The 19,525-nt window shown below is 50.3% G+C and overlaps 1 protein-coding gene across 3 annotated transcripts in view; it reads left to right on the top strand.

Annotated features, from left to right (window-relative positions):
- KIRREL3 (kirre like nephrin family adhesion molecule 3) overlaps positions 1 to 19,525 on the top strand; it is a 417,878-nt gene that overhangs the window by 360,234 nt on the left and 38,119 nt on the right. For all 3 annotated transcript variants that reach the window (XM_063178568.1, XM_063178566.1, XM_063178569.1), the window contains one exon: positions 3,375 to 3,480. In XM_063178568.1, the coding sequence (XP_063034638.1) occupies positions 3,375 to 3,480 (106 nt within the window). The remainder of the gene's footprint in view (positions 1 to 3,374; positions 3,481 to 19,525) is intronic.

Raw genomic sequence — 19,525 nt, 5'->3', positions numbered from 1 at the left:
CTCCCAAATATATAAAAAAAAGGGGGGATCGGCAGAAAGAGCTGAAAAAAAACCCAGTGCAGGCTCTGTAATGGAAACACTAAGCAGCTCCAGCTGGAACATCTGTTCAATGTGATTTCCGTTCCACCAGCCACATCAAAGTCAGCCTCCTGTGAGTTATGCGTCGAACATCACAACTGGGATTAAAATCATGTTTAATAGTTTGATATGCCATAAACTATTTATACCGCAGGAGCCCAGTGGATCCATGGAAATGCACACCCAGCGTGCTGGGATGGGGAGGAGCAGGGTTATTGCTTATCCAAAGCCATTGCTCCAAGCCTCTGCACACACATGTGCAGATGCTCATTTTTACACCTTTTTTTTGTCATGGCAAGAAGGGATTTGGCTGCATCTGTATGTTTCTGCAGGAGGTGGGAGGAGGAGAAGGAAAGTGGAGGGTGATGAGGGGCACATCGCTGTGCTGGAGGGTCTCCTGCTGGGTTTATCCTTGGAGCTTTGCGGTGTTTGATTCCCTTTTGTGCTTCCCACTGGGGAGTGGAAAGCCCAGGGCTGAAGTGGCACCTCAGCCTTAGTGAAGAGGTTGGGAAGGGCTTGTCCAGAGGGAGTGGAGTGCAGAGAGGGATCTGCACCGCCAGGGCAAGGGCCAGCACAGCACCTGCAGCCCATGGAGCTCAGCCTGCAGCCATTCCTCAGGTGCTCAGTGGGAGCTGAGGGTTTGCCAAGGTGCTCAGGGGGAGCTGAGGGGTTTGCCAAGGTGCCTCCCGAGCTGCAGGGCTGCTGAGGAGCGATGCTGGCCCTGGTACCTGTCCCAGTGCCCGTCCCCACAGCACCTGCACCAGCACTCACACCCCTCCTTCTGCTGCCTGTGGGCTGGCTCTATCTCGTTCCATCATTCAAATTCATTACAAGAAGCCAGGCAGGAATTATAATTGTAACTGAGTGGAATTACATCCTGATGAGTTACAATTTGTGTCTTTTTTCCCTTTAAAATGCCCAGAAACACAGTGGCACAGGCAACCCACGCTATCTCAGCACCCACAATACTCGAAAGCCCAATCCCATTTCTGAAAGGAGAGATCAAAGACTTTAATTCATTTCTTTTTCTTTTTTTTTCTTTTTTTTTTTTTTTTGTCTTTTTAATTTTTTTTTTTTTTATTATTTTGAGTGCAGGAGGGAGCCAGGCTCATTTTAATACAAAGAGGTTCCTCTCTGTAAATCGTAGGCACAGCTCCTAACCCATCAAACAATGGGGAAGCTACTAAAGAGAAGTGTGATTCATACTTAACAAAGGAAGGTGATTAGCTGTTGTTGTCTAACAATAGGGAAGTGTCAGGATGCCTGGGAATGAATTAGGAGCCCGCTATACATCTCTGGGCTGCTGTGTCAGGGAAGCTCATTTATATTCCCAACTGCGCCCATCTTTATTGTCATTTGAATTGCACATTTTAAAATGAAATTAGGGTAAATTGAAAATACCTATAATTTCCCCGTCATAATTTCCCATCAGGAAGGCAGGTGGCTTTGCTCACAACAAAGCCAGGCTCCGGCTGGGTAAATACCGCGGGGCGAAGGAGAAGGAGGCTCTGGAGCTCTGCCGGGACTCTGCCTTTGCTTCTCCCCTCCTGCCCAGCCCAGGTCACTGCCCAGGCCACCTCCGACCCTCTGCTGTGTCCCTGAGCTGTCCTGGCTCCTCGCAGGGCTGGAATAACCCAGCCTTGCTGTGCAGGCAGTCCCCACACCAGTTTGCCCAGTTGGAGCCCACACCCTCCAGCAAAGGCACCGAGCAGGTCACTCCAGCAGGACCTGACCTGAGGGTGCTGGAGGGAGAGGCCAGCAGGGAAAAACCATCCCTGGAAAACCAGGACACCCGTTGGGCATGGCTGGAGCCGTGGCCCCACAGCAAAATTTAGGAAAGAACCGATAAAAGCAAGCAGGAAATGGGTGAAATGTTCAGATGCAGAATATCCAGAGCTGTTTTAATTTTTTGTGATGACTGAGGCCTTCAGCTTTAGGTTTTAAGCACGGGACCTTATTTGGGGGCAAAAAGCAGAAAGAAATGGCCTTGTGGAGGGTTTTGTTGGTGCCTGGAGACCTTAAAACCTAAAGCTTAAATGCTTAAAACCTAAAGCTGAAGGCCTCAGTCATCAGAAAAAATTAACACAACTCTGGATATTCTGCATCTGAACATTTCACCCATTTCCTGCTTGCTTTTATCGGTTCTTTCCTAAATTTTATTTGCTGCTAAAGCATTTAGATGCTTCTCATGTAAAAAGGAAGAGAGAAACTGAGGAGCAGCTGGAAGACTGGAGAGCCTGTGACACCAGTAAGGGCTTGGCAGAGATGATTAGGCTGATGAAAGAGCAGAAATGCCACTTTAAAGTTAGAGGATAGACAAAAAATCATTGTTATACAGCAAGATATTAAACTGGAGTGTCTCAAAGCAGGCGAGTTTATGTCCTTAAATGAGAATCAGAGCCAGCAGTCACATTTTCCAAGTGAAATGTTACATCAAATGGTGTCTGTGGCTCTTCTTCCTGTCTTATTTGCTGAAGCCTTTCAAGAGAAGAGCAGTGTTCGTGGCATCAGCTTGTCTGACAAACCTCATATGGCTTTAAACTGAAAAATGGCTTCCACTGCCAGAGGACAGGGTTAGATGAGATCTCAGGAAGAAATTCTCCCCTGTGAGGGTGATGAGGCCCTGAAAAGGTTTTCCAGAGAAGCTGGAAGTGTTCAAAGCCAGGCTGGGCAAGACTTGAAGCAGCTTGGTTTAGTGGAAGGTGTCGCTGCCCATGGTAGGGTGTCACAGACATCTTTTATAGAAAATCCTTTCCTTAGGATTTTTCCTCCTGAGAGGCTGAGAGGCCTCAGGAACAAAATGTAAACATTGATTATCTGCTGCTGTGGAATGCAACAGGTGCATCTGTGATTGGTCCATGTTGATTGTTTCTAATTAATGGCCAATGGCAGCCCAGCTGGCTCGGACACAGAGCCCAAGCCACAAACCTTTGTTATCATTCTTTCCTATTCTATTCTTAGCCAGCCTTCTGATGAAATCCTTTCTTCTATTCTTTTAGTATAGTTTTAATGTAATATATATCATAAAATAATAAATCAAGCCTTCTGAAACATGGAGTCAGAGCCTCGTCTCTCCCCTCACCCTCAGACCCCTGTGAACACGGTCACAGTAGGGATGGAACTGGGTGATCTTTAAGGTCCCTTCCAATCCAACCCACTCTGGGATTCTGTGATATCACAGCTCCAGGGAGTCTGAGTGCTTTTGCCGGGTTTCTGACAGCCTGAGGAGCTGGCAGGCAGCGGGCAGGGGGTGTCCCAGCTGTCCTGGGTGTCTCATGGGCTGTCTCTCTTTGCAGACCCTCCCCTGGTGAACCTGTCCGTGGAGCCGCAGCCGGTGCTGGAGGACAACACTGTGAAGTTCCACTGCTCTGCCAAGGCCAACCCTGCTGTCACCCAGTACAGGTGAGCTGGCACCCCTCAGTGCAGCCCTCTGCTGAGAGCATCTCGCCTTCCCGTCCAGGTGACCCATCTGGAAATCTACTTTTCCACCTTGTGATAAATTCATTATCATTGTACTTAATTTGTCGTGGCTTGCTGATCTTCATCTAAGGTTGGTAATTTGCTCCATGGGTCATAATCAAACCCACAGGAGTTTTGGGCTCCGTGCCAGGGTCTCTGAGCTCAGCACCCCTGGCTGTGGTTTCTGGTGGCCCTTCCACCTCCTCCTCCTGTGTTTCTCCCCACTTGGCGCTGACAGAACTGGGCAGATAAAATGAGATAATAGCTTGGGTTATTGTGGCTCATCCCCAGGGCCTCTGCTGCCCCTGTAGCCATGGCTGGAGCCAGCCCCCCTCCCTGCTGTGGCAGGGTCCCTGTCCCCATTCTGTGCTCCCTGGTGCCACTCTGGCCTCAATGGTGCTGTTGCACATGGAGAGGCTCCTCTTCTGCCACTCACCAGGTGTCCGCTGCCTTCTACAGCTTTCCAGTCAAGGATTCATGGGCATCTGGAGTGGATTAAGAGGCCTGGCACTGAGCTGGCAGAGCCATCTGTTTGGGGACACTGGGAGCAATGCACACCAAGTGAAAAGTCTATTATGGGAGAAATTGTCTCCCTTTTTTTGCACACTCTTTTATGATTTGAACAGAGCAGCTCTGTCACTATCTCCATGTAACCCTTAAGCAACCACCATAGGCCTCTCTGTGCCCAACATGGTGGAGCTGAGCCCAGGAGGGGCCAGAGCAGAGGTGCAGGTGCCTGAGGTGTGAGGGGACACAGGGGATGGGATCTCCATGGGATCTCTTTGAGTGGGACATTCTCCCTGGGTGAGGGGGTCACATCTGCAGGACACAGTCTGCAGTGCCCCTGCACGGGCCAGGGTGAGCTCAGAGCAGGGCACAGGTGCTTGAGGAGATGTGGAGCAGCAGGAAATGTGTCTGTTTTTGCTGAGGGAGATCTGGGGTGCAGGCAGTGCATGGGGTCCCTGCCAGCCCTGAGCCCCTCTGGGTCCTCTCTTCTCTCTGGTGACCTGAAGGAACAGCTGGAGCTGTGCCAGGAGAGGTCTAGGTTGGATTTCAGGAAAGGCTCTTCCCCCAGAGGGTGCTGGCACTGCCCAGGCTCCCCAGGGAATGGGCACAGCCCCGAGGCTGCCAGAGCTCCAGGAGGGTTCGGGCAGCAATGCCAGGGATGCCCAGGGTGGGACTTGGGGGTGTCTGTGCAGGGACAGGGGTGGGCTTGATGATCCCTGTGGGTGCATCCCAGCTCAGGAGATTCTGTGATTCTGTGAGTGCACACTCAGGGACTGATGGGCAGGAGAGCAGATGCTGTGCCATGAGCCCTTGGCTTTGGGTGTGTCTCAGGGCCTTTCTGGTCACTGCAACCCCGAGAATGTTAAAAGTCTCATTTCCCAGCCCAGCGCTTGAAGAAGGAGTCAGAGCTCTTCATTTCTGGGTCTCAAAGTTGTTTATTGTATCTTATTTATAAAAAATTTTCCCCTGCCCTGCTGAGGTCCATCCAGCAGGACAGTTCCAGGCACTCTGCCTGCCCCAGGGCAGTGTTATGTCTTTATACTAAAAACTACCTGTACAATGTTTACAATTACTTCCCAATACCCATCACCTATGTTAGACAGTGAGCTTCTACTCCAAACCAATCCAAAAGTGCCACCATCACAGCAGAAGATGGAGGCCAAGAAGAAGAAGTAGAAAGGCTGGACACACCCAGATTCCTCCATCTTGCCCCTGAACCTCCCCATACCAAAAACCCTAAAATCTACTTTTCCACCTTGTGATAAATTCATTATCATTGTACTTAATTTGTCGTGGCTTGCTGATCTTCATCTAAGGTTGGTAATTTGCTCCATGGGTCATAATCAAACCCACAGGTGTTTTGGGCTCCGTGCCAGGGTCTCTGAGCCCCCTGGCAGGGTCTTGGCCGTCCTGGACAGCCAGAGGGATGTTCCGGGTTCCCACAGGTGTGAGGTCTCCTGCATCAGCAAACACCCCTCCTATCACAGGTTTTTTTTTGTCTAAGCAGACAAAATATGGCTCTGGGAAGCAGGACAGGCTGTCAGCACGCTTTGGGAGAAAAGAGCTTTGTGTAGCAGGTACAGCCCTGTCCTGCCTCATCCATCAGCCACTCACCCCTCCTGCCTGGAAGGGCTGAGCATGCACACACAGGCTCACCATCCATCCTACCTCTGCAGAACCATCCATGGATAATAACAGGAGGCACCTCCGGGGACAGGTACCATGACCCTCCTCCTGTTAGGCTCGTGCAGCTTAATTAGTACAATCAAGTTTCTGGGTAGGAACTATCCCTTCCAGCTGGATACCAGCACAACAAAGCTGTAATTGTGTTCCTGGTTACACAGAAGAGTTATTAATTCAAGAAGTCAATTAATGTCAAAGATACAAATAGCCCTGGTTTCATATTTACAGCTAGAAGGAAAACAAAGTGCATGGCAGGCTGGGTGAAGGACCCACGTGGTTCTTACCCCAGGACTGATTCTGGTACAAGGCAAAACAACCATCTCTGGTCAAGGAAACAGACATGGGCAAGACCCTGGCAAAACCCAACAAAGGAGCCTTCCACATCATCCCTGATCCCATCTGGGCTGATCCCTTGTGCACTGGAGCAGCCTGGAAGGCTCCAGTCCAGGTTTCCACTTCCTTGGACAGGGACTATGGAAAAGAGGAATGGCTCCCACTGCCAGAGGGCAGGGCTGGATGGGATATTGGGAATTGGGAATTGTTCCCTGTGAGGGTGGGCAGGCCCTGGCACAGGGTGCCCAGAGCAGCTGTGGCTGCCCCTGGATCCCTGGCAGTGCCCAAGGCCAGGCTGGACAGGGCTGGGAGCAGCCTGGGACAGTGGGAGGGGTCCCTGCCATGGCAGGGGTGGAACAAGAAGAGCTTTAAGGCCCCTCCAGCCCAAACTGTTTTGGCATTCTGTGATTTCTCTTGGCTGTTTCCACCCTTGGGATCCATGCTCACGCCAAGCTGAGCTGATTTTCTCCACCAAGCAGAGGTGGATCCAACACTCCTCTCCCATCTTTGCTGCCATCTTGGTAGCACAGTTTTTTGCTGTCCCCCCTCTGCCCTCTTCCTCCCTTCTCACCCATCCTGAGGCCACAGGTCTTGTCACCCTTCCTGTCCCCTGAGCCTCCATGATTCTACTTTGCTTCAAATGGCTTTGGGATTCATTCAATGATGGACTTTACTCTTAAAACTAATTGCATGTTTTTTCAGGCTATGCTTTCCCATAAAAAGGGTTCGGGGCAGGGAAAAAAAAGAGGCATGACAAATTCAATCACTTTGGATTTTTCATTTCTTGAGTTCCCTTAGCATGTAAACTTCACACAAGGCTTTTTCCCTACCACTGTGACAAGCAAACAGGACTCAGCAGTGCTCGCTGGGGCTTCCTTCTGCTTAAAGGCTCTGATTGATGAAGGGGAGATTTGTTTCCCTTCCACAAGATCCCAAAGCTCTTCACTATGTAAAATTGGCAGATGTTCCAGCACTCAAGCTTGGAGCCCTCTGGAGTGGGTCAGCCAAACAAGGAGCCCCCTGCACCTTGACACTGGCCAGGAGAGAAGGATGGGAACTGTAACACTCCAGGCCTGGGACATCTGGAGGTTTGAGAAGGAGAACATGAGCTTGGTGCCATCCCCAGGACCCCACCACTGGTGAAAATGAACTTAATTCCGCCTTAAAAAATCAACAGGAAACATGATTATTTTTCCCCTCCTTGGGCAAGGACCACTCTGATGTCTCTCCTATGGTTTCCCTCACGCTTGGACAGAGATCCCAGATCTTCAGACAATATTTATTTTTAATCCCCCCCCCCCCAATATGTTTGTCAGTAAATAACTCTGAACAGAAAGGAAGAATGTTTAAACAACCTAAATCCCCTTTTGTGGCCATAAATCTACAGCCAGCTTTGCAGGGCCATCCCGGCCACCAACACAGCAGCAAGCTTCACCTTGCTGGAGTTTTTGAGGAGCCAAAGGTTTTGCATTGGGGTTGCATCCTGGGTTTTTTTCCTGGGAAAAGCACATGAGGTCCAGTATCCCACCCATAGATGTTCCCTTGGGAAGCATCCATGAACCGGGCTCTTTGTTAGGATGAAGCCACTAAACCACCTCTGTGGTCCTGCTGACCCAAGACTTTAAGCCCAGATCTCCTATTCTCTTAGTTAGAAGGGCAAGGGAAAAGAAACAACATTCAACACAATTTCCCAAGAGATGAAAAGGCCCCTCTGCCCCTATAGAGAACGTAGTTTTGATTAAATTGAGCTGCTTTTTCCTTAGGAAGTTTTCTTCATTCTCACTTATATAATCACACACAGGTCGATTTTAATGCAAGAAAAACTTGGTTGGAAAAGAGACCTCAGAGCAATCCACTCCCAGAGCCAGAGTGGAAAGTTACAGCCTGCACCTTGTCTTCTCTTCTGAAGGCAGAGGGGTAATGGCATTTTCTCAAAACTGACAGATTTTCACAAAATCTTTGGCCTCAGTGGCATTTTCCAAGCAAGAACCCCTCTTCTCTAAAACCTGCTGGCATCTCCTGATGCTGGGAGGCAGGCAGGGCTGGGGCAGAGCTGGAGGCACAGCTCCTCTGCTCCTTCCCCAGCTGAGGAGGCTGGAGCTGAAATGCCAGCCCCTTTCCCTTGCTGGCAGCAGTTTCCTGCTGAGGATCAGCATTTCCCCAGGGAGGTTTGTGTGCCCATGGTGTCACTTGGGCTGTCACTCACTCTGGACACAGAACAGGCCAGTGGCACTAAAAGCAAGGGGAGGGCAGAGGCTGGTGAGGTGTCACAGTGATCCTGAGCAGGGGGTTCTGGCACAGGGTGAATTAACCCTCTGGCAGCAGGGGTTTGCTCTTTGGATGTTTTCCCCCCTTCCATATACAGCAAGCTTTGCACAGACACATCCTACAGCTTCTGCAGGGTCTTATACCCATAAGCCCCTAAGGTGGGATAAACCCATCTGGCCTGGGTTTATCCCACCTCTGTCAGGTTCATCCCACCTCTGTCAGGTTCCCTTTGGAGCTGAGGAGCAGCTCAGCCCACTAAAACCTGCCTGGGTGTTGCCAGTGCAGCATCCTCCACTTGGAAAAGGCTCAAAGGGGACCTGAGCTCCCCAGCAGCGCTTCCCTGGATGTGTCCCCATCTGCTTTAGCACCATGAACATAGGGCTGGAAGCCCAAAGAGGCTCCCTGGTGTCCCAGGGGTGGCAGGGGACCACATTAACCTTTTCTCTCCCCTCCCCTGAGGCACTGCCAGCCCCTGCCAGCCCATTTGCTGGCACAGCATCCCAGTGCCAGGCTGGAGCAGCAAACAGCTCTGGTGCACATCCCACCTCAACACCCGCTCCCACACACCTCTGCAGCTTCCTGGACAGCTCTGGGATGGGGAGGGGAGAGTTTGGGAATTTACAGGCTTTCTTTTGCTGCAAGCACACGGGCAGGAAGGGGAAAGGGAGAGTAATTAGCTGTCGCCGTTGTTCTGTACCTGCGATGGCGGGTGAAATTAATGGGAAGCAGCAGAAGTCAGGGCGACGTGAACCGACTCCCAACCAGGCCTCCTCTTTGCTCCCTTCAGATCTCTCTATTTGCCAATCTTCTCGTGGCTTTTGATGTCTGTTGTGTGTCTGTGGGGTGTTTTCTTGCTGTTATTATTTATCACTCGCAGTGAGAAAGAGAATCTTTAAAGTGGCAGAAGAAAATGGGAAGGTTTAATATTGCAGGAGGCAGAGTCCCTGAGCATTTCAGGCTCCTGAGCTGATGATTATTTTTGTGGAGCGATGGGGAGCTGGTGCAGGCAGGGAGGGCAGTGATACCAATCTCATTCTGTGCATCCACACAGAGCTCTCACCCCCAGGGCTGGCAGAGACCTTTGCAAATAATGTTATCTTTGGTGGCAGAGGGAGACATGTGCAGCCACCCTCCAGCACCAGCTGCAGCTCTGGGACCACTGCACTTTCAAAGGAAAGTGTGGGACTGACAGACAGACACACAGACATAGCTGGGAAGAGGCAGACAGCCCTCCCAGCTGCTGCAAGGTGTTGAGCACAGCAGTTGTGAGCAGCTCTTCATAGCTGAGGGATGTTGCAGAAGTCCAGCAGGTGCTACAGCAGGAGCAGAGGTCAGGAGGAGCCAGGGGACATTTGTTTGTCAGCCACCCAAGGGATGGTGCTGCCCCACTTCTTCCCATCCCACGGCCAGACTGGGATCACAGCAAGTGCAGTCCAAGCAGATTCCACCCACCCCTGCTGCTGCCTGAATGCAGCTCTGTGAGTGGCAGCCCCACCATGCCCCCGCTCCTGCTGAGAGCCATCCCACAGCCATCCCAAGCTCAGAGCCATCCCACAGCCATCCCAAGCTCACCTCCTCGTGCTTCCCCCTGAGCACTGTTTGTTTGTTGGCTCAGGAAGGCAGGAAAGCCCTTGCTCAGTAAATACTGTTTTATCTCTGAACAGCAGCTCACTGTCGCTCATCAAATATTAATCCAAACTCAACTGCTTCTTAACAAGGTTTTCTTTGAAGGCATTGGGGCTGGAACACACCTGGTGGGAGGCAGTCCTGGCTTCCCCCTGGCTTTGCCCAGGGCAAACAAAGGGACAACAACAGGGAAAAGCTCCCTGGTCTGGTTCCTCCACTCTTCTCCATAGGATAGGCATTTCCCACCCAGCTTTAGGAAAATAAGTGGATGAAGAGCCCAAGTGCCTTTGGTGTCTCCAAGGTTCATACATGCCCAGGTACAGGTTTGGGGTGTTTTGGCTGCTGGCCTTGGGAAAAAAAAAAAAAAAGTGGCAGGATTTTGTAGATACAGAAAGATTTCACCTGATGTCAAGGAGCTGTGAGAGAGAAAGAGAACATCACAATGTGCATCATCTGTGCTGTGCCTTACACTGTGCAGCTTGGAGGCATTCCTCCCATGGAGACACATTCCCTCAGTTTGTTTGAACAAACCTGGGGAGAAATTCAAACTCCACAGAGCTTTGCTGCTCTTTACCCTTTGAGCCTTGTCTGCACCATTTGGGGACCTGCTGGCATCTCACCAGATTGATTCATGACATGCCTCAGCTCCCACGGGGGAGTCAAGTTCTGTAAGAGCACGTGCCCCATGTCCTGCTGGAAATGGCTTGGAAGTTTGCTCAGACACTTGAACCAGTTCCCTCGTGGCTCAGCATTGCTTTGGTGCCTGGCAAAGAGCAGGAAAAGCAGCAGAAATCTGGGAAAGCTTTATCAAAGGGATGGGGAATGGAGGAGGGAGTGAGCAGCTGCTCAGCCCTTGCTTGGCTTGGCAGAATCACTGCACTTTCCCTGCCCCAGTGGATGTGGCTGGATGGACCAACTCCCTGCCAGGAGCACTTCCATCATCAGTCAGTCGTGGGCTCAGCACACAGACCCAGATCCTCCAAAACAAATCCCAGGGAAAGAGCCAAGAGACATTCCAGCCATCCCTGAGTGGTTGGTTATGGCAGAGGGGGAAGCCCAGAATGAAGGTCAGCAAGTTATAGAATCACAGAATCAATTAGGTTGGAAAAACTCTCTAAAATCATTGAGTCCAACTTTTACCACTGCACTTCCAAGGCCACCACTAATCCAGATCCCCAAGTGTTGCATCCACACATCTTTTAAATTCCTCCAGGGATGGGAACTCCACCACTGTCCTGTTTAAATGTGTCTGATCCACGTTTTAATCAAGAAATGTCTCCTAATATCCAATCTAAACCTTCCTTGATGAAATTTGAGGCTGTTTCCACCCCTTCCACATCACTGATTCAGATGGAATTCCAGGGAATCCCATCCCTAATTCCTCACCCTCACTTCCCAGGGATCAGACCTGTTCCCATGCCAGAGGTCTGTCCCCAGGGATACATCCTTAGCAGGTTAAAAGGGAAGGTGAAATAAAACTGCCTCCCACATCCAGGTAGGGAGGAGAGCTGGGCTCATGGATGGGTGCACCCTGTTCCATCTGAGCATGAGGATCTATAATATCTCTAACAGAGTCAAGGAATTCACATCTTAGGGAAGGAAGAGTCACAAGAATTGTTTGCTGCTGCCAGGTCGGATGAGCAGAAGAAATCACCCCAGACAGTGGGAGCAAGATGTCTCTGTTCCACCTAGATCTCCATTGCTTCTTTGCTTGGTCAGTCAAGCTGTGGATGTGCACAGATCCCTATTCTGGCTGAAAGGCCAGGAAAGGCCTGTTTGGGGTTTAACACCCTTTCATGACACCAGAGTTGTCCCTACCTCTTCCAGTCAGCTGAATAAATTCACACTGTATGGAATAAATCCATAGGCTGTAAAGGCCAGAAGGGATTATTGGATCGTGGGAAGCTGATCAGAGATTCAGGGCAATGATTTCATTGGCAACTTTTGAGAGAGAAGTGGCAAATGATCCATTTAATAGGCACTGCCTCCAGCCAAGCCAGAGCAGGGGCTGTTTTCCCTCTTTTGGCACTATAAAACCTGGATATATTTTAATATGCAATTCTGGTGGCTTTGAAAAGTGTCTCCTGGGAGTGTTTTTGTGTTCCTTGCATTCCTCTGCCTGTTCCTGGAAGGCCCAGGATACAAGTGACCAACCCCTCGTGCCTTGCATTCCCAGAGCTTCTGATCACCAAGACCACAACCAGGGAGGAGGATCTGCCATATTAACTCCTATTAAATTACAATCATACCTGTCTTCATATTTAAAAGGGACTGTCAAGGGTTTGAAACGCTGCAGGGCCCCAGTGGCTGCAGACAAGGTGTGAAGTCTGTGGGTGCACGGGCACTTTTCTCCACATTGATTGCACTCAGTGTCCCTATCACAGGAAAATCACCCAGATTTCTCCTCCAGGGTCTGCACCGGGACCCTTCCAAGGCTGGTTTGGATGGGCCTTGGAGCAGCTTGGTCTGGGGGAAGGTGTTGGAATGAAATGAGCATTAAGGTCCTTTCCCACCCAAACTGTTCTGAGATTCTATGGGATCATCTGGGATTCTATTCCAACCCAAATTCTGTTCTGGGGCAGCCCCACAAGAGCATCTGCAGAGTCTCAGGGTGCCCAGAAGGCTGCAGAGAGATGAGGTGGGGAGCAGCTCAACACATGTTTGGCCCAGACCAGAGGCATTTCAGCATCTTGAAACGGAATGGTCACTTTGGTTTTGCTGCCATTTCTTGGCACACTTTGGACCTTCTCCCCCCCCCAGCCAGCTCCCTCCTCCAGCCCAGCCTGGGAAAGTTCTCATTTCTGCCAGTGTGCAGTTTTTGTTGCCCTGCTCCCCCTCTCCCATCTGCTGTGTCCCCTGCAGTGGCCGTGGCTGCCGTCTGTCCAGCCGCAGGACGCTGGCAGCCCATCTGCTGTCCCTGGGCAGGGCTGCACCTCCCCTGCTGCTCCCCCAGCCAAAGCTGGCAGGGAGGGAAGAGAAGCTGCAGTGGGGAAGGGGCCCGCAGGCATTTCACAGCAGTAACAGAATAAATCTAATTTATAGACATAGCAAAATGCAGCTAAAGCAGGAGTTGAAATAAATGCAAAGCACACCGAGGTCTCAAGTTATCGGCACTGTAACATTTTTCCTGACTATCTCTGTTTTCCTGCCTGGGTTTGTCTTTGTAGCTTCCTCCCAGACAACTGGACCTTTGCTCTGAAGTGAAAATGAAAGCTGGGGAAAAAAAAAATACCAGGAAATGAATTCTTCAGATCTCCTTCGTGATGCATCAGCCCCATCTGCCAGCTCCCTGTGACAGGGAGCAGAGCATGGCTGGTGGCAGGTGGAGAGACAGGCTTTAGAAAAAGGAAATAAAGTAAAATAAAAGGCACAACTATCCCTGCAGCTGGGAAGTGAGACTGGGGCTGCTGGGGGGCCTCTGCCAAGGCACAGAGCTCCAGGTGAGACTGGGAAGACAGGGCTGGAAGAGCCTTCACTCATGGAGGTGTGAGGACAGGGAGATTTGTCTTCCCATTCCCTGGCTTGTCAAGGTAATGGGAACAAGCGGGTGGGAGATGTTCAGAGGCAGCTTGAACTAATTAGGAGAGAGAATAGAGGGGAGAGAGTCTGATGGAGGGGGGGAAAGGAGGGAAGGAAAACGCTTTGTACTGGTGAGCACCATCCCTGACACAGAGACGATGAAAGTACCAGAGCAGAGTGATGGAGCAGCCAGCCCGGGGCTGGATGGAGCCTCTGCCACGGTGGGGCTGCCAGAGGGGTTTGGGGGTTCCAGGAGAGCTCACAGAAACATGGGGTGCCCCATGGTGGGTGGTGCTCATCTCCATCCCAGCCAGGACCACCAGCATCCCAGGAGTCGGCAGCACTGGGACTTTTCCAAACTCTGCTCCAGCCCTTTCCCAGCCTCAGAGTGAACCTGTCCCCATCTCATTTCCTGACCTTGGGGATGTGGGTGTGTGCTCCCAGCCTCAGAGTGAACCTGTCCCCATCTCATTTCCTGACCTTGGGGCTGTGGGTGTGTGCTCCCAGCCTTGTCAGTCACCCCTCCTTCCAGACTTGCTCCTGGAGCTGGGAATGAGATTCAGAAGGGAGCATCCTTGCCTCCTCTGGCCAGATCTCCTCTCCCTTTGCAAGAAGTGGCAGCTTTTTGTGCCTAATTTAGCAGTCTTTAATCTGAGTTATTCCAAACCACACTTGCCACTTCCTTCATGCGTTCCCGCAGGATGATGGGCTGATTTCACAGAACGAAAAGCCTTAAGCAAATCTTGTCACACAAGAAAATTGATTTTTCAAAACTGACTTTTACAAGATTACTGGTGGTTTTTTTCCTCCTCATCTTTCTTCTATATCGTTCCCTTCCAGTCTCACGAGGTGGCTTCAGATCTAAGGAAATTAGAGATGCTGTGACTAAATTGAAAATGTAAAAAATGGGGAGAAAGAGGGGAAAAAAAGACACCCAGCACCTCCTCTGCTGCTGCCTCTGAAGGATAGAGCTGCATGTGCTTGTGAAGGAGCAGAGCTGTCTCCTTGACCTCTCCCACTGCCATGACATCAGTGCCACATCACAGCAGAGTCTGTCCAAGGATTATGCCAACACCTCACAGGCAACATCCCCTGATGGCCATTCCTTGGTGATCCCAAGCTAGATTGTGGGGTTTTTTCGTTCTCTTCCTCAATCTGTACATATTATTTTATCTTTTGGAATTAAAAAAACAGTTTCCCCCTGCTGCTCGGTTCAGAGACATCTCAATGTGTTTTGTTAAAAAAAAGAAGACAGAGGAAGAGTTGCCTTGAAGTTGTTTCAGACAGCTTAAAATATGCTAAGCTTTTGTGTTTCTGCCACATAAATAATGAATCCTCTTACAGCTTCTGAGTCAGGAAAGATGTTGATTTAAGAGGCCTTCAGCTCTGTTTGAGGCTTTTCTGCCAAAAAGGGAGGAATGTGACCAGGGACGAGCGAGGCATGAAGGATGAAGCAGAGTGTGCAAGGAGGATGTGGGACAGGGACAGAGGTGGCACCACCACAGCCCTGCAGCAGCTGTTCTGAGGGATTTCCCTCCTTGATTCCCTCTTTACTCCTTTATTGCAGACTGTGGGGGCTAGAGATGTGTTTAAATAGAGAACAAATCTGTGAGCATCTACTTCTGTCACTATCTCTGCCCCAGTAAACCAGTGGGGGTTTGGTGACTGCAGCAGCATCAGTTGTTGATCATTTGACTCATCCCCCAAGTGCCACCCCTTGGGGAAGGAGTCAAATGAACAACAGAGCAGTCAGGAGAGCTGCAAAATGTGGGCCAGCAGGCATGGCAGGAGAATGGGAAACCCAGTGGGTGCTGGTGTCCCCAGCAAACCCGGTGGGTCCCCAACAAACCCGGTGGGTCCCACAAAAAACCCAGTGGGCCCCCAACAAACCCGGTGGGTCCCCAACAAACCCCATGGGTCCCCAACACACCCAGTGGGTCCCCAACAAACCCAGTGGGCCCCCAACAAACCCAGTGGGTTCCCAACAAACCCAGTGGGTCCCACAACACACCCAGTGGGTTCCAGAACAAACCCAGTGGATCTCAGGTGCCCTCCAGGACCGTGTGCCCATGTCACCTCCCCGGTACCATGACCAGACACTGGCAGAGGGCTCAGCTGCTGGAATGTGGATCCATTGCAGAGCTGGCAGGTCAGGCTGAGTTCATCAGGGAACAGCAAAAAGAGGAGCAAGGGCCAATCTGGCCCAGGCTGAGCTAGGGCAGGAGAGCCTTTCCTCCCCAAACCTGTGTGACAATGGAACCTTTGCCAAGAACATGCTGTGCATCCTGAGCATCCTCTCCACCTGGCTTGGCACAACTGTTTGGGGTACACGGCACCTACCCTTGCACACCCCATCCCAGAGAGACCCCAAAGGAGTTCTGGGATTGAGGAGTAACCCTGTTCACTTCAGGTCTCAAAAATAGCCTTGGCTTTCTGTTCCACTCTAGAAACTGCTGGCAAATATTAAAGCAAATAGAAAAGGCAGGGTGGTGTCTCTGGATTAGAAAGTTGTTTGTAAAGCATTAACCAGCATTTATTGCTTAGCTCCACTTTGTTACTGAAGTGGGTAGTGAAGAACTTCATGGTTGTTACTTTTGGAGATGTCTTTTTTTTTTTTTTTTTTAATACTGTTTCATGCTGTTCTGTGGAGAAGTTGATAAATAATCACAGAGCTCTCTGGGTCAGTCTGTTGTACCAGGACAGAACCACACTGGGTTGTTTGCCCATGACATGGCAGAGAAGGGCAGAGCTGTGCCAGGGTGTCAAGGGCACTCCAGAGGTTTGTGAGAGAAGAGAGACTTGACCAGAATTTTGGGGATGGATGGATGGATGGATGGATGGATGGATGGATGGATGGATGGATGGATGGATGGATGGATGGATGGATGGAGGAGCTGGGGTTGTTTCAGCTGACAAAAAGGAGGCTCAGGAGAGACCTTATTGCTCTCTACAGCTGCCTGAAAGGAGCTTGTGGTGAGGTGAGGGTTGGTTTCTTATCTCAAGTAACGAGTAATAGAATAAGCACAAACAGCCTCACGTTGCACCAGCAGAGGTTTATACTGGATGTTAGGAACAATTCCTTCCCCAAAAAGGTTGAACAGCCCTGACACAGTCTTTAGAGGGAGGGATTTAAAAGGTGTGTAGCTGTGGCACTTGGGGACACAGGTTAGTGGTGGCCTTGGCAGTACCAAGTAAGGCCCAGACTCAATGGTCTTGGAGGTCTTTTCCAAACTGAGCAATTCCGTGATTCCATGGATGAATTTCCTACTGAAAAGATGAACGATTTTTGGTGAACTCCTAGCTTTATTCTACTCCCCTGTGAGCTGCCTGTGTGTTTGCATTAGCACAAGGGAACACTTTGGATATTTATTATTCCTCCTCATGACTTGCCAGATCCCCAAGCTGCTCACACTCCAGCCAGCAGAAATCCAAGTTCCTTACACAGAAATCCCTGCCCTTGGCATCTTCTGTGAGGAGATTGCCACAAAATGAGGGCTCAGCCCATCTCACCCGGCTGACTCAGCTGCCTCTGTTGATAATCCTGACGTGAACCTGATATCCTGTTGATAATGCTAATGTCAACCATCTGATCTAGACACAGTTGAGCCCTGAATAATTAACTGTTCTGGCAGGGCAGGCCAGGGAACCTGCCAGAGAAGGGGCCATGCCTCACGCCAACCTGAGGACACGCCAGGAGTCACACAGAGCACAAGGGATGGGAACAGTGCCTGTCATAGGGAAGGAGGGGCTTTAGGGGCACTGCTGGGGCTGGAAAGCCAGACAGAGCCGGCTCAGGCTGGTGGGCACCATTTTTGGTGGCCCAAAGCATTGCCTGGGCTGTTTGACATGTCCAAGGTTGGCCACCATCCTTGAAGAGTCAATACAAACTTGGCCCAAGGTCTGTCTGCTCTCGCCATGCCAGAGAGAGGGCAGACCCTCTCATGCTGCAGAGATCAAACCACAAAACCCTTGAAAACATCCCAAAGTCAGGACCAGGTCAAAGCCTCAGAGGAGCTTTAGGAGCCAGCCAAGAAAAAGAAAATCCTTGGAGAAGACCCAGATACCCAGCAACTCTCTGCTGCATGAGTTCCACGTACAGAAAGGCACAAGCATTCCTGCCTGCTGTGCCAATCATTTCTGCCCTGGAATATGTGGATTTGGCAGTTCCAGTGATCTAGAACATGAGGTCCCAGTCCAGCATCACTTTCAAGATCCCCAAGAGCAGCTTTCTTATGCTGATGAAGACCTGTGAGTTTCTGTCTCCATTCACCATTGTCTTTTTCCTGCCAGTCTCAAAGGAATTTCACATGGAGGTGTAAAGCTGCAAAGGCCTCAAGCACAGGTGGAAAATAAGAGCTGGAACAGAGGGAAAGGCAAGTTCCAGCAGCTTCACAGCATCAGGATTCACTTTGCACTGAGGAGGAGTATAAACATAGCAGAGAATTAGCTCCTCAAGATGCCAGCATCCATAAATCTGGTTAAAGACATTCTGCTACGGGGGTGGAGTGGGGTAGGAAGACCCCAGAAAGGACTAATCCTATTAAACGATTTGAGAAAACACAGACCACGTGATGAAATTGGATTACCCAAAATAATAGTTAAGCTATTAGTCATGTCTATTGTGTGGCTGGGTAAGTCAAGATGATGTAGGCAGGGAAAATGAAATGCAGCATCACTGCCAAAGGGGTAGAAAACTCCCCGAGGAGAGGTGACACCTCCAAGCTCATCCAGGACTGGGGGGTGACTCACAGCCCCAGTGTTTCCCCAGGATAAGCAGCTTTGGCAGCTGGCTGGCATAGTCTGAATGGTTTTAAACTTTCTCTGCATACATTAAAATGAGGTATTTAGTGTTCATAATTTAACTTGGGGGGAGAAGTACAATTTTCATATGATTTCATGACTCTGGGGCCAAAGATTCTTAAATCTTAGGTCCTCTCCTTAGAGGGAGAAGGAGTTCTTGTGAAAGAAGGTAAATCTGTGAAAGGGAAGGGGCAGAAAAACATCTTCAGTGGCAAGTGCCAAACTGGGATTAATGTGGACAGGTTTGGTGCCCAGCCCTGTCATTGATGGGGTGGAGGAAGAGGGTGGATTTTAAACAGCAGGATTAAAACAGCACTTCTAAAGCATCTGCATTTTGTTTTGATCTGTCACAAAAACAGCTCAATTTGCAGGAGGAATCATCCAGTCCATGAAGTTTGATGCTTTCCCTTTGAAACAGTAACAGCTTTCCCAGATTTTTCAAGTAACAGCCTCTCTGGTTTCCTTCAAGAGGAGGGATGAGGGTCCTTCACAGCCCCTGGTGCAGGGAAGGACCAGGGGGACACGGTGGGATGGGCTTTGGCCACCCCTCTGTCTTGGTTTGAAAAGAGAGGTGTTGCTAAGGAAGGCAGGAGCCTTCCTTGAAAAGGAAAATGTAAGCCCCCTCCCTCTGAATTATTGTAATTTTGAAATTAAGAGGCTCTCAGGCAAAGATATGGGAGGAGGAATAAAAGTTCTTTAATAGGAAAATGAAAAATACAAATGCAATAGTACAAACAAAAAAAAAAAAAAAAAAAAAAAAAAAGAAGGCTGACAGAGTCATAACAGGAACTGCCCTGTGTGTCAGGGTGGTGTCCCAGCCCCATCCCAGGGGGGCTCAGCCCTCCTGCAGCCCCAGCTGTGGCTCTGCTGCAGCAGGGATCCTGCACAAGGGGGGAGTTTTCCTCTGCAGCTCCAGGGCTGCTGCAGATGGGCCTGGGCTCCCTCTGGCCATGCAGGGCAGCACAAAGCTGCTCCTCTGGCAATTCAGGGGGCAAAGGCTGCTGGGGTGTCCCAAAGCTCAGATTGGATCCAGGTAGGAATGCTTGGCTCCTCCCCTGGGCGGGGCATCTCCCCATGGGATGCTGGGATTGGATCAGCCATGCAGGGACACTCACTAGCCATGGAAAGAAGCTAATTAATAATTAATGGCCCATGAACAGAAGCTAATTAATAATTAATGGCCCATGAAGAGCAGAGATCTCCTGGAGGGAGGATTGGCTGTGGGAGGGATAAAGAAAACTGCCCAATGAAC

Source organism: Melospiza melodia, chromosome 29 (genome assembly GCF_035770615.1).
Source record: "Melospiza melodia melodia isolate bMelMel2 chromosome 29, bMelMel2.pri, whole genome shotgun sequence".
Lineage (NCBI taxonomy): Eukaryota > Metazoa > Chordata > Aves > Passeriformes > Passerellidae > Melospiza > Melospiza melodia.
Note: the sequence above shows the minus strand (reverse complement) of the source record. Positions and strands in the feature narration are given on the sequence as shown.